The 14,896-nt window shown below is 49.3% G+C and overlaps 1 protein-coding gene across 1 annotated transcript; it reads left to right on the forward strand.

Annotated features, from left to right (window-relative positions):
- Positions 1-13,710: 13,710 nt before the first annotated feature.
- LOC308643450 (SOSS complex subunit C-like) lies at positions 13,711-14,574 on the forward strand. Its single transcript, XM_081283288.1, has one exon. The coding sequence runs from the start codon at positions 13,741-13,743 to the stop codon at positions 13,942-13,944; it is 204 nt and encodes a 67-aa protein (XP_081139414.1). The 5' UTR covers positions 13,711-13,740; the 3' UTR covers positions 13,945-14,574.
- The last annotated feature ends 322 nt before the right edge of the window (positions 14,575-14,896 follow it).

Consider the following 14,896-nt stretch of genomic DNA (forward strand, 5'->3'; position numbering starts at 1 on the left):
GACCCAGCAGAGACAAGGGGACAAGTCGGAGCCCTTAGTCCAGTTGTATGCACCAAGGCAGGGGTGCTGACCAAGTTGGAAAGTCCTCAGACTCTAGGACCCCAGGATCTTATTTCTGGGATTCCCTTCTGAGACAAGAGTTACACAGACAAGTGAGAGGAGAAGCCCCTCATTCCCCAGCTGCTAGGCTTTCCCCTTCCGCGAACTGTTTGGTCAATCCTTCCCACTCCCTGCCACCTCAACAAACTCCAACTGGGGCTTCTTTTTAAGGCTTCCTTTGTGGATGCAGCAACAACCCAGAGTCTCGGTGTCACTGGAGGTCCGAGGCTTCCCTTCCCACCTGCCATAGAAGCCAAAGGCCCCACAGAGCCCGCTGCCCCAGGCATCTCCCCACTCCTCTGCACTGCCCTCCCCCTCACCCCTGTGGCCACACTGCCCGCACTGCTCTAGCCCCCAGGCCTCCTTCACCCAGCACCCTGCCTGGGGCTTCCTCCCATTGTCTCAGCCCCTTCCTCCACTGCCTTCAGAAGCTGCCCCAGTGCCGGATCCCTCCACCCGAGCAGCACCCACTTGCACCCACACCTCCTAACCCCGGGTGTGTTCCATGTTCCTTTTTCCCCTTAGCACAGCAGGTCAGGCCAGCAGAGGCTATGCTTTATCAGTTACCTATTCTCAGTTCTGGAAGACACCTGGCACATGGATTGGTTAATAAACACTGCTGGATGAAGGGATGAGCTCAGAGGACATTTACTACCTCGACCCAGCGCTGGTTCCATCCAGCTTCCACTTCTCGAAAACCCTTTCTCCCTCCCTCAGCACTTGCCCTCCTCCCTGGGGCCCACTCCTTCCCCATGAGTGTGAAGGTGCTGGGTCTGTATGCGGCCCTTCCCACACTCTCTCTAGGCACTCCTGCTCAAGGACATGGCCTTGTTTATCACCTGACACCAAAGTCGGCCATATGTATTCACAGGCCTGCCAGACGTCTCCTGAGCTCCTCACCCACACCCAATGCCCCTCTGCATGTTGCAAAAGCACCCCAAGTTTGTCATGCCAGGGGACAGTCATGGCCACAGACCCCTTACCTGGAGGATGCAGGAAATTCCACCAGGTCTCACTGTCCTTTCTCACACTGCCCTCCTAACTCACCTGCGGCTTGTTCCCAAGGTTTAGCCTACAGGATCTCTAAATGCAAATACATGAACAAATCCCAATCCTCCACCTCAAACTCCTTGGCAATTCCACTGCTCCTGCGTGGTCACCTCTTAACAGATCACATGTCAGTTCCTTATATTGCTTACTGCGTGTCTTCATGACAATGTAAGCTCCCTGAGAAGAGATCTGTGGTTCTTAAAAACACGGAAGAACAACAACATGAAACTCTTGAAGCAAAACATCTTTTTCTCTGTCCAGAAAGCCCTGTAGCTCCCAGCCTCCCTGGGCTCCCCTCAGTTCCTTGTTCTCTCCCCTACTCCCTCTCATTTCCAGGTCACCAGCAGAGCAGAGCATTCTTGCACCTGAGGTTCTGCTGGCTCACTGTGTTGGGTGAACCCCTGCACGACTTTCCTTCCTCAGCAGAGGTACTATGTCTTCAGGGAGCCTTCCCTGGTGTCCCAGCTGATGAACATTCACACAACTGAATATTATTCAGCCATAAAAATAATGCAGTATTGTTACAAACTACAGCAACTTTCAAGGATGAACCTTCAAAGCATTCTATGGAGTGAAAATCAAATGTGAAATACTAGAAACGGTAGTGGTCAATTTGTACCCAATGTCCAGAACAGGCAAATCCATAGAGAAAGTCATTAATGGCTTCTGGAGGTCTGGGAAGGGAGAAATGGAAGGGAGAAACCTGCCCAGGTTTCATTTTGGGAGTGAAGAAAAATGGTGGCTGCACCACATTGTGAAATTTATAGATGCCACTGGTGTATGGGTATTGAGATGGTGAACTTTATGCAAGGTGTATTGTGCTACAATAAACCCTTTGCAATACTTCATGCTCCGTTTAATCCTCACAGCTGCTGCTGACATACAACCTCTAACTCCAAAACCTAAAACATCGTCACTGTGTCTAAATGAGGACTCCACCATGAATTGTTCATTATGAGACTAAACCAGAGGACCACATCACCCAGACTCCCTCTCTAGCACTTTCCTCTTGCTGCAGATCTTACGTGGACTCCCCAGGCCTAGAGAGGAAGCCCCCTCCTTGCCAACAGGATGTCAAAGCTGACTTTCACTCCAGCCACATGGACACTGCATCCTCAAGTGCCTGCAGCTCCATTGGACTGGACCTTCATGGGCTGGTGAATCTACTACAAAAAATAGTGTGATGTAGAGTAGATGATGATGATGATGATGATGATTGTAATCCATAAATTAACGATTTAAGTGTACAATACAGTAGTGTTAACTGTATGTTCAATTTTGTTCAACAAAGATCTCTAAATATTTTTCATTTTGCAATTCCCATTCCCCTTCTCCCCCAGGGCCTGGTAGTTACAGTTCACTTCAAATGCCTCATATAAGGGAATTGTGCAGGGTTGTTCCTGTGACTTGCTTATTTCTCATGGAAAAATATCCTCAAAGTTCATCAATGTTACAGCCTATGGTAAGAGATCCTTCTACTTTAAGGCTGATGTATAGTCCACATTCTCCTTATCCATTCATCTGTCCACTGATCCATATTTAGATTGCTTCCAAAAAAGAGTAGTGTTTTTGCAGCTGAAAAAGCAAGGCCTCAGAACAACAATGGGGAAGCTGGAAGACTTTATAAGCAAGACTTTATAACTTCACGGGCAGAAGGAATCCTTCATTCATTCAGCACATACTAACAGTGTGTTCACGTCCAAGGCACTGGGCTAGTGACTCCTGGGGACACACATCATGCACATGCACAAGGCCCCCGTTCTCCCAAAGCTCAAGAAGGGCGGAAGTGTTGGAAAGCATCATGAACTTCCAGGGCTGCTCTAGGTGCACGGCTGCTAGGAGAGCACGTCTGGGAGGCCAGAACTGCCCGTGGGGAATGAAGCACAGGGCCACGCTCCCTCTGGGGGTGCTCACAGTAGGGAAGAGGGGCCGCGCACAGGAGCACACCTCTGTAGGGAGTGACTGCTCTAGAAGCAGGACCTGCTGCTGCTGGAGCTCCCCCAACTCTGTGCAGTGTGAAAAGAGTTCCCAGGCTCCAGTCATGTGTGGAAAGGGCCGCGGGGTCTCATTGGCTCAGGCTCCGGGAAGGCGGGCAGAGCAAGCAGGCGACCAGTGAGAACCACGGACCATGAAGTTCTGCCCTGCACATGCGCTGTGGCGTCCTGCCCTGGCGTTCCACCTTGGGAGCCACGTGCAGTGGGTGGCCGCCAGGTAGTCTGCCACTGGGAGGGTGCCACCCGCACTCACCTTTGGGGCTCAGCCCACCGCTGCATCCTTGTGTGCAACAGGGCAGGGCAGAGCGCGCTGGCCCACATGGTGCGGGACCCTCGGAGCCTCGAGGCCACCCAGGTCTGCCCCCCGGAGGTCGGGCGCCCAGTGAAGGCGCGCAGTTTACGGGCTTATCTTCCGCAGGCAGGACCACACCAGCCACAGCCATGTGCCCCCCAGCTCCGGGCAGCCTGCTCCTGGTCTGCAGTCTCGCTCTGGTGCCCCTCGTCGCAGGTGAGCTAGCGCGTTGTGCCGTATCCAGATCCCCAGCTCTCGCCCCTTCCCAGCATCCCCCTTCCCTTCTGCGTTCGCATGCCCACCTCAGGCCTGCTTTCTCTCTCTTCTGTCCGTCCTGCATTCCAGCCCTACCCCTTCATTCCTACCCGCACTTTGCTGAGTTCCCACATCTTGGCCTCAATCTCTCTTCCCCCATGCACTACCAACTACAGTATCCCCTGTATTCCCAGCTGCATTTCCCCTTCAGTACCATCTTCCTTAGTCTGGTGCTGTGTTCTGCGTGGTACCTGCAGTGAAGGAGTTGACACAGAGTCTGACATCAAAATGCTCCCAGCCTAGTGAGTGTGATGGGGACAGACCCGCCTGTGGCCTCCAGATCAGCCAGTGCTGACTTCCGGGTGTGTAGATAAGGTCATCGGAACAGTTGACACCTGCCTCTTGGAGTGGCAAAGAATGTGTGAGCTGGTGAAGCTGCAGGCCCAATGCCTGGCACTCAAGAAGCTCTCATTAAAGAGTAGCTTTGTGTTGTGGTGGGGTTTTTTTTCTTTTGTTTTTGTTCCCTTTCCCCCCAAAGATGACATGTATGGGGAAGGAAGGAGAAGCTGAAATGTTTATCATTGAATTTGGTTTACAGGTAAGGGGTATTTGGGAACATCTAACTACCCCTGGGTTCACCTGTGCCCAGGTCTTTTTTTTTTTTTTTTTTTTTTTTTTGTACTGGGGATTGAACCCAGGGATGCTTAACCACTGAGCAACATCCCCAACCTTTTGTTTTTGATTTGTTTTATATTTTGAGACAAGGCCTTGCTAAGTTGCTAAGGCTGGCTTTGAACTTACAATCCTCCTGCCTTAGCCTCCCCACCCACTGGGATTACAGGTGTGTACCACCACACCCATCGTGCCCATATCATTTTCATATTCCCCATTATTCCCAGGTCCTCTCAAGCCAGCCTCCACCATCACCTTGTTAGTCCACCATTTCAGGGATTGGAGGCTGTTGACTGCCAATCCCACCAACTCATGCTTTTCCTTTTTTCTTCAGCCTCTTAACTGCTCTTCTCCGTGACTGAAAATAGACTCTTCATCACCTGCTCTTTCTCCCCACCCCATACTAGTGGACCAGACATGACAGCAGAAACACTGTCACTTAGTAGGAATTTCTAATGAGACAGTTTAATGTTAGATTTAGAAAGGAAGACTGGCATGTTCAAGAGAGGCATGGAATGGGATCAGCCTTCAGACCAAGAAGTTTGTTAGAGCCCATAGTACAGAGGGGTCTTGAAGTAAAGCTTCAGCCAGCCCAGGAAAAGCTGGTGTTCTTTAAAGGTCTCTTAGATGGGGAAGAGTGAGACCAGGATAAGGTCTCACTCAGGTCAGTTGACATTACTAATCAGATTGGACCATGCAGTCAGTGTTTGGGGCTGGGACAGTGCTTAGACGTCCCAAGTCTCACCTGTTGGGTAGAAGAAGAGAATCTTATAAAACAGTGGGTCTGTTAACATGTAGCCTTTGATATATGACGTTTAGGACTTTAGATTTAAAAAGTCAGCATAGTTTTACATAAAGTTCCTACTCTTTCTTGATTTTTCTCCTGCTTTCTAAGAATAGGTTAGAGAAAAATCACTTGATTTATTTATTTTGAGGAAAAGCTTTAGGCAAAATATAGTTTATCTTGGGACTTTGAACCTTCAAGCCCTGTTCTCCATTCTTCAGGTGTTGTCATTCTTGCTCTCATATTGGGCCTTGCCAGGCCAGACCAGCTGAACTCTGAACACGGTGGATGAAAGACCCAGAGACAAGGTTGTTCCAGAGCAGAAGTCAGGGGACCATCCCCACAATGAAGTGAAGTCCCAGTCTGACTGGCTCCTCCTTTTGTTAGGAAGAATGAGCGATGATGTGAGGTTTACTCAAAACTAGAGATAAGATGAACAAGGATGCAGGTTCTCAGGACTTGGAGCCAGAGCTGTGATTACAAGTAACCATAGGTGCTGAGTTGCTCAATTTTATTATTTCAGCAAGCAGTTCTCCAAGCCAGCCTGCAGGACTCTAGGCAAAATTAAAAGGGAATGAACATGACATTTTTGCAAATAGCTGAGGGGAGTGATCTGTGTTTCCTTGTCTCTCCTGAAGCACTCTTGGTGAGCCTTGGAAAGAACATCCTGTTTTCAGGATATTCTGATTCCGGAGGTCAGCAGTTTTCTGCTTCTCCAGTCAAGGCACCTGGACCAAGGTGGACCAAAGGCCTCCACAGTGCCTCCTCCAAAGTCCAAAGCCAGCTTCACTGTAATTTCCAAAGCTTATTTTCAAAAAGGTTAAGAAAATCAGTGTTCTTTCACTGAATAGGTATGAAGAGTGTGGCTAACCAGCCTGGGGTGCTCAGCATTTTAATAGAAACCAAAGTCCAGAGCTAAAAAGAAAATATTAAAAAGACAAATGAAAGCCTTTTCCTAGAATATTGTGTTGAAGATGGTGTGGAATCTCAACCATGGTTGAGAGAGCAAAGAGGCTGTGGATCTGCACAACACACCCTCTCATAATTTCGCCAGTGTTGCCAGAGTCCCAAGCTAGAAGCTCCACTCTGGGGGGTCCCAATGAATCAGATCAAACCCTCCCCATGAAACCAAGCAGAAAGGTAATGGTGAGATGCATGGAGGAACTTTAATCATATAGCATGACTACATCAGGAAGACAGGGACCCACATCTTTAGCCCTGTCCTAGAGCAACTGACAGGGACGAGGTTTTTTAAGAAAGGGGATGAGGGCTAGGGGTGGAGGTCTGCAGAGCCGGAAGCTTTGCACAGCTGCCAGAGCAGGTGACACTGGCTAGACAAGGTCTGGTCCTTCATCATCTCGAGATTGGGCAGGCCGAGCCTTGTACAGAATAAGAACATTACTATTGCCTGAGCATAGTTTTGACTCTTGTCACAGATGTGTGTCCATCAGAACTGTTGTTCCTATGAGCCAAGATAAGTGCTGAAAAGAACAGCTCAGAAGAACTCAAGTTAAAAAGAAGTCAGACAGGGCTGGGGATGTGGCTCAAGCGGTAGCGCGCTCGCCTGGCATGCGTGCAGCCCGGGTTCGATCTTCAGCACCACATACAAAGATGTTGTGTCCGCCGAAAACTAAAAATAAATACTAAAATTCTCTCTCTCTCTTTCTTTAAAAAAAAAAAAAAGAAGAAGAAGAAGAAGTCAGACAGCATAGAGTTGAGGCGGACTTAGGTCCGTAGCAGGACCTACTTCACCATTGCCCTAGGAGTCAGCCCCCTCATGGGCATAGAGAAGCAGCTCCAGGGAGAGGAGCAGAGTGGGACTTACCTCCATATGTAACCAGAAGTGCCCTACTTTACTATGCTGTTCAGAGCTTGCTTTTTTGTTGTGATTTGAGCACTTTCCATGATGGGTCTTTTTGTTTTCTCAAGAGCAAAAGAAAATTTTGAAGCCCCACCAGAATATATGTACATTCTATCCTCTTACCCGGACAAGTATACCTCCAGGAAAAACCCAGCAGTCCTGAAATTGTCACACTTCTCCAAGTTCCATACCAGGGAATGGCAGCTCTGAGAGGCTGCAGCCATGGTCCCCAGCTGATCTCCTTGCTCCCCGGCGCTGTGTAACATCATGTGAGGCTGTGTGTATAGACATACACGTGGTAAAGATCAGGCCCCCTGCTCCCACCACCTCTGAGGGCTGCCTGCCACATCCTCTGTCTACTTGAGCAAGAGAATTGGGATTCATGCAGGGGGGAGAGGATGTACAGGCTCCAGGGTGCATGTCCCCTGGGTGCCACTTACACTCACCTTGTGGAGGATAGCAGCTGAGCAGCTAGGCAGCTCCTGACAGGTGGGGGCGGGGTGGTAAACAAAGACAATCTGCCTTTTGGGAGCCTGAGAAGAATTCTGCAGGTAAGTACCTTGCTCTTACTCCCCACTTCCCCTGCCCTTACCTTCTCAAGGTTTCCACTCCTCCGGCTGTAATTCCCTGCACTCCTGCTCTACCTGGGCATCTTTGGGAGACCTTTGTGGTGACTGCAGGTGGCAGTAGAGACTCAGGGGCAGGGAGCTGCCTTAGTTCTGCATGACATGAGGGAGCCCCAGAGACAGAAAGCAGGAGGAGCTAAGGCTCCTTGTCATTGGGGCCCCTTCTTTAAGCATCCTGTGTTTGCCATATCTGTGACCTCTACCTGTAAAATCAGATTATTGTGTGCCAGTGTTTGGAACTAGACCTCTTCCAGGCCTCCTCTGACGAAACCACCCCTTCCAGAGGGGCCTCTCTGCCCACCCTGTGGGTGCCACCTGCACTCGACTGTGTTCTGCTCCTCTGCAGCCTTTATCATTGTCTGATGTCCCGTGTCCTCTTAGTTCCTGTCTGGTTTCATTTATCTCCCCCATGAGAAAGTAGGCTACATGAGGACAAGGACTTCTGTGGTGCCACAGTACCGAGTTAGTATCACCCGAGGAATGCAGGGTCTGGGCAGCAGGGAGGGGGCAGGTGCGTTTGAGAGGCCATTCAAGAGCATGAGTACATTCTCCAGATGGTGGTGGGTACCATCCAGGTTTCCCTATTTTTTTTTTATTTCCTTAACAGTCTCCTGGGAGATTAAAATGAGTGACTTTGAGGAGAAAGACATTGATGAATTTGCCTCCAACGGGTTCAGGTGCCCAACGTGCTTTGCAGTGAAGGGAAGACTGTGCAAGGCAGAGTTCAAGTGGTGTGCCGCAGACAGAACCCAGTGTGTGGAGTTCTCCGGAGTCATTGACACAGGTACTCTCCAGACGGCGGTTCAGGGTATTCGGGACAGTGAGCAGCCCTCTCACACTGACAGAGGGCCAGATTAAGGACAGTCCTGCTTTTATCCACCTGCTTAGAAAGCACTTCCCCTTCATCTGCCTGTAAGTCCGCATGTGTTTATTGACAGGCTTTGTTAGCACCTGGATAGTGGCTCAGTGAACTGATGAACATCCGTTCTCTGCAGACTTGGCGAGATTTTTTTAAACCCAGTATAGGTTGGTTTTTGTTTTGTTTTGGTTTGGTTTTTTTTTCCTTTCTCTCTGGGTTTTTAATTTTCAAAGTAAAAATTATGGAGAGAGGCAGTGACTAAACTTAAACTTTCTTCAAAGTGGTCATAAAGCATAATTTACTTTGTATAAGAAATCTAATACAAAATTTTTAATTAAGGACATACATTAGAAATTAATTAGCAGTGGTGTTGTGATATAGCCTGCAGATAGGAGGCTCAGGGCCATGGGGTTGGGTTGTTTCTGGAGCTCTTTTTCACCCTCTTTCTTCTCTGACTTGGGAACTCAGGCTTCCTGAAGTCATCGTCGGGGAGGTGATGACAGGGCCTGGTGATATTGGCTGGTCTGAAGTTTTTGCTTCCTGAAGTTTGCATAACATGATTCTTTTATCGAAAATAGCCATCCCTAGATTGCTCTAGATGTCCCAAGGAAATGAGACAGAATCATCAAGAGCATAGTGCCTGCCATATGAAGGAATGTATCTGAAGGGATTTGAAAGGCAGAGAACATGAGTAAAGTGATAGCTTTTTTTTTTTTTTTTTTTTTTTTTTTTTTTTTTTTTTTGGTACCAGGGATTAAACTCAGGAGCACTTAACCACTGAACCACATCCCCAGCCCTTTTGTTTGTTTTGTTTTTATTTTGAGACAGGGTCTCTCTCAAGTTATTGAGGGCCTTGTTAAATTGCTGAGACTGACTTTAAACTTGAGATCTCCTGCCTCAGCCTCCCAAGCCGCTTCGATTACAGGGCTGAGCCACCACACACAACTTAAAAGAGCTTTTTGATGGCTATTGCTATTTATTAATAGGATCCTCAGACCAAGAGTAAGAGGAGGTTAGCTCTGTCCTCAAGATCATACGGAGCGCATGATTGCAGCACAGGTACCCGGCACCCTGCACGTGGTGGTCTCCAGGATCCTGTTAATAAAGCATCAGGACTCTCCACCTCCGTTGCCTTTGGTATAGAGCTCATGTTACATCCCCAAGTGCTAACATGGGCTAGAAGGCTCAGTCACGTCATGTAAGAAGATAAATACTTGATTGACACAGGGTGTGAGGGAGCTTAGGGATTTGCAGGCCCTTTTGTTGGGATGATATCTGCCAGCCCATGCCTCTGCTAGAGAGGGCAGTATTGGTTGCATTACACAGGAGAGTGGCTGATTTCTGCCCTGTTCAAGACCATTCTGTGGATGGAGGGAAGTTTAGATGAGGAGGAGAAAAAGAGGAGTCTCATGTCTGGTTTCTTACAGGTTTTAGCAACGTGCCCATTGAACTGAAGAAGTGCGCACAAGCAGACCAATGCACAGAGACGATAACTACTTATATGGGTTTTCCAGTTTCTAATGAGAGTAAGAGTTGCAGGTCACCCTTCGGAACAGGGACCAGAGTCAGAACCACACCTCCCATCTTCTTTGTGCTCTTCCTGGGGAAGTTGCTTCACTGAGCTCCTGTGAGGGCCCAGCCGCCTCCATTTGTGGATTAAACTTGCACTGCTTGTTCCTATGCCCTTCCTTGACTGCTCCTTCCTCCGTGGGTGTTTCTAATTGTCTGTTTACTCGTTCGGCAAGGTTCACATGCTGTGTACCCAGCCACACTCAAAGTGGCCCAGGCCATGTCAGGTTCTGACCCTCGAGGTTTCTGAGCATTTGGAGAACAGGACGTGTGGCAGGGCAGAGCTCAGAAACCATTGTCGGGAGCAGCTGTAGGGACTGGTTTGCACACGGGGTAGAGGTGGTGGAGGGTGGATTGGATCAGGGAGGTGAGGTTCAGATGAACTTTGAGGAGAACTGTGCAGTATGCTGCAATGGTTGGGACACACAGATGGGGAACTGGCAAAGGCTCTGGTGGTCTGGTGTGGTCTACAGGAGGGGGCGTGGGGGAAGAGCCCCGAGTAACCATGGCCAGACTGGAGCCAGCCTTCTGTGAGAGGCCAAGGTGCTGCCCGTAGTGGACACATTGTGCCCTGGCACTGCATAGGGTGGTCCGCACAAGGTGGTCCACACAGGCCTCTGGCGCCCCACCTCGCACACTCTCAGGAACATGCAGGGGCACCTGCCCCAAGATCAGAGTCCTCTTCCCATGTCTGTGCCTCAGGCCCATGGCCCCTTCTCAAGGGCACTCCGCTAGACACCAGTGCTGCCAGCATCATGAGCCAGCCAGGAGGCTGCCAGGAGGAGGAGAGAAGCAGAGCCCAAGCTGCCACCTGCTTGTCACTGAGGATGGCCCAGGGATCCCCTGAGCACACACCTGCCTCAGCCTGGAGCTGCACAGAAGATTGAGAGGTGGACACAGGAAAGGGCCAGGCCAGTGGTGAGCAGTGGCCACAGAGGGAAGATCCCAAACACGGCTTCCCCTGCTCTTCCCTTGGCTGGTACCTGCGCTTGTGCCCCACCCATGGCTCCATCTGTGTGCTTGTGCCTTCTGTGCCCTGTTGTGCCCAGTGTTATTTCTTGTACTCTTGGATGCATTTGCTTCTCTTTGTGCCCCTTGTCTGCCTTTGGCAGGGCAAAGAAACCAGGGACAACTGAAGAAAATGTTTCAGTTTTATTTTCTGTTTAGCCTACCCCATTTTTAAAATTTCTTTGATGGATCAAAACTCTTTCCTTAATTTAAAAATAGATAAGTCTAATATTTGCATTTGCACTGAAATAATTTTTATAAAACTAAGTTAATTTGCTTTTTGCTGCTGTGCCCATGATAGAATATCCCCCTACTTCCTAGGGCAGCTCCTCTGAATGGAACAATATGGGTCAAATAATGAGATTTTTTTTAATTGTAAACAAACTAATTCCTTGTCCTGCAGCTCACCTTCAGAGGTGGCCAAGGCTTTCCTGGGTCATAACACAACCTTCCTGCAGCTGGCAGCTCCTGAGGCCCAAGGTCTCATGAGAATCACCAGACACACACGTGCCCTGGCCGCCAGCTCCTGGACACTTTTCCCCCAGCTCAGCAGACACTTCCTCACCTGTGATGGAAGTCCATGAATCGCGTGTCCCTGGCCAGCCTAAGTGGCTCTGGCTCAGAAGGTGTGAGGCAGGAGGCCAGATATAGCTCACGTGACCTTGGTTACTTCAGCTATCCGCTGGCCTCTCTGCAGGGCAGGGGGAAGGAGCTGGCTGTGTCACCCCGGGAGACCCTGCTGCCACTCTCAAGTCATGTGGAGAAGAGAGCAGACCTGGTGCTAGCCTGGCACTGCCCGCATCTGTGCCAACTCACAGCCTCCCCTGGCAACTTATGGTACTGAGGGGAAGCTGCCAGAGGCCTGCCTGGGGCACAAGGAGGAGGGGCCAGCGTGCTAGGGACAGTCTCCTATTTGCTGTCTAGGCTTTGCGTCCCTGCAGCTTAGCTTCAGATGGCCCCACAGCCCCACACTGAGGGCGTGCTCTCCTCTCAGCACAGATTAGATCTTTCCTGGGTCCTGAGATGCCACTGTGCCCTCTACTCCAGATAAAGACCCTCCTCAGGGAGAAGGGCCACCCTCCTGTAGGCCCAGAGCAGTTCTGGGGCCCACTCCCCATTCTAGCCACTGACACAGATTCTCTCCCTGATCAAATGCTACCCAGCTCCCCCACCTCCCTTCTAACTAGGACTTGACTCTTGGCCATCTGCTTGTTACCACCTGGCACTGCCCCAAATGGCCTGGTTTTACCAAGAATCCTGAGAAGTCAGGTCAAGCAGGCACACTGACCCTCTCTATCTCCTCAGACTATCCTCAGATGACCTCTGACCCTGTTGGCCCTTCTTCAGCAAGAAGCTTGTGAGGCTGGTGAACCAGGACCCAGTGACGCCCACCAGCTCTGTGGCCATATACCCCACCTGCCATGCTCTATTTGGAGCAGTCTCAGTCTCCTCATGGCAAAACTGTTACCTAAACCTGGGTCCTTGTCCCCAATGCCAATTCAGTAATGGGCACATGGTTTGGGGAAAAGAGAAACAAAGTTTCATTGCTTTGCTAGCAAAGGAGGAGCACAGGGCTCCTGTCCCACAGAGTGATTTTGCCCATCAGCAGGAACAGGGGGCATTTATAGAGGTGATGTGAAGGTTGCATCCCACCTATTTTCTCTCTGGAGTTGAATGCACTTGTTAATTTGGGAGATAGTCATTTCTGAGAGCTTCTATTGCCATGTCCAAAGCGGATTGCCTCCTTCCTGTGGTGAGAATGTGTTTAAGGACAGATACTCTGCCTAGGATGGCAAAGAAAGATCATCATATGCCTCCCACCACCACCGAAAATTAGGGAGTAGAGAGGATGGAGGGGGAGGGAGAGAGGAAGAAAAAGAAAAATTTCTTTTAAAAATGAGTAACAGTGGCAGAGCAGCAGGACTGTATTACTAAGGTGGACACTGTCATGGTGCAACCAAACGCTCAGTCCTTGTCCCTGATGCCAATCCAATCACGAGGACATGGTTTTGTGGGAAAAGAAAAAGGAAGATTTCTTGCTTTACTAGCAAAGGAGAAGCACAGAGGCTCCTGTCCCTGAGGCTCTGATCCTGCCCATCAGGAGGAAAGAGGTGGGGCCAGGGTTAAAGAGGTGAGTCAAAGGCTACATTCCACATGTTTTCTCTCTGGAGTTGAATTCACCTGTTAATTTGGGAGATTGTCATTTCTGAGGCCCTCTGGTACCATCCCCAAAGTCTGGACTCCTTCCTTTCTATGGTGGGTGATAAATTTGCCTAAAATAGGGGAGAAAGATAATCCTGTTTCCCCTGAGATTAGGGAGGTGGAGAGATTAAGGAGGAGCAGGGAGAGAGGAAGAGAAAGAAACATGTCCATTTAAAAAGTCAGTTGCAGGAGGGCGAGAAGGTTGTAGTTCAGCACACTGCAGAGGTTCTGCCTGTCTGTCTCTAGGTGGTGTGTTCCACCTTGACAGCTGCCACCCGCAGCAAGGCCTCCCCAGTGCTCAGGCATCCCCAGTGCTCAGGCATCCTGGGTGAATGCTAATCCATTGCCTCTGAATATAATTGAAACAGAAAACAGGAAGATGGCAGCAAATCCTTCAGGACAAGGTTTTCAAAACAAAAACAGAGTTGCAATCTTGGCAGAACTGGACAAAGAGAAATGAAAATTACTTATGCAGAACCAATCTTCAACAAATAATCCTGGAGCTAGCATTGCACTCTCCAGACCAGCTCTTAATAAGGACTTCCAGGGTCATGCAGAACAGCAGCATATCGCAGCCCAGCAGAAGGCAGCTTTGCAGCATGCTCATGCACATTCATCTGGATACTTCATAACTCAAGACTTTGCATTTGGAAATCTTTTTCTTCCTGTTTGACCTCACCTTGACCCAGAATGAAGAAAACATCTGTAATGAAAATTACTTTGTAATACCCAATGCCAGAGCTCCTCTCATTCAGGGCTGTACATGTTATGCTCAAGTTCGGGACCCCCAAAAGACCACCAGAGACCAAGATCGATGTAAGCAGCAAATAGGTATTTATTGTGAGCTATCTCAGTCCTCCGAGTGTACACAGCAACTGATGACACTGAGAAGCCCTGAGTCCAGGGTTTGCAGCAGTTTTATACACTCTTTGGGGAAGGCAGGGGCTTCATATACATCATAATATCTCTTAGCAAATAATCACACACCGCTGGAAAATCATAACTCTAAAACATGATTAGCACATTCACTGGCGGGAACAGGTTGGGTAGGGGTGATTGGTTAGTACAAGAGGGGGTGTGGGAGGCCATCCTCGCACGTGATTTGAGTTACCTCCCTGGCTGGGTGAGAGGCGCTTAGACACAGCTGTGTTAGAGCTTTCCCCACCCTTTCCCAGGTCCAAGGGCTTGTCCATGCAGAGGCGTGTCTGGCACTGCCCTGAAGACCCAGTCATCGCCCCTGATCTTGGGATGCTACCCCCCCTTTAACCTTCATTAGATGGGATTTTCCCTGGAATTTTTTGTTCCCCAATAAAAGCCCACTCCCTCTCTCTCTCTCACTAGTCTCTTCTGTAAACCTTACTACCGCATTAGGTGGCTGGAGGCGGGAGTTAGGAGAAGCCTTCCCGAAGCTGGTTTTACTCATAAACCTTTACTTAATTATACATTATATCCCCTGTTTGAAATCACAGTGATGTTTACAACAAAAATCAAACTTTGAACACAACATTAAATGAGCTGAAGGCTAGACTATTTTGTAGCCATTTTAACCCAGAGTAAAGAGAAAGGCAGAGCCTTATCTCAGGTAAGCTGAGGCTCTTCACAAATCACACAATAAACATTACAAC

The sequence above is a fragment of the Spermophilus citellus genome (genome assembly GCF_964194105.1).
Source record: "Spermophilus citellus genome assembly, chromosome: 1".
In the NCBI taxonomy this organism is placed as follows: domain Eukaryota; kingdom Metazoa; phylum Chordata; class Mammalia; order Rodentia; family Sciuridae; genus Spermophilus; species Spermophilus citellus.

Bases quoted from the DNA above. Each gene is read 5' to 3' on its own strand.
- LOC308643450 (XM_081283288.1), top strand. From the start codon at position 13,741: ATGCAGAACCAATCTTCAACAAATAATCCTGGAGCTAGCATTGCACTC.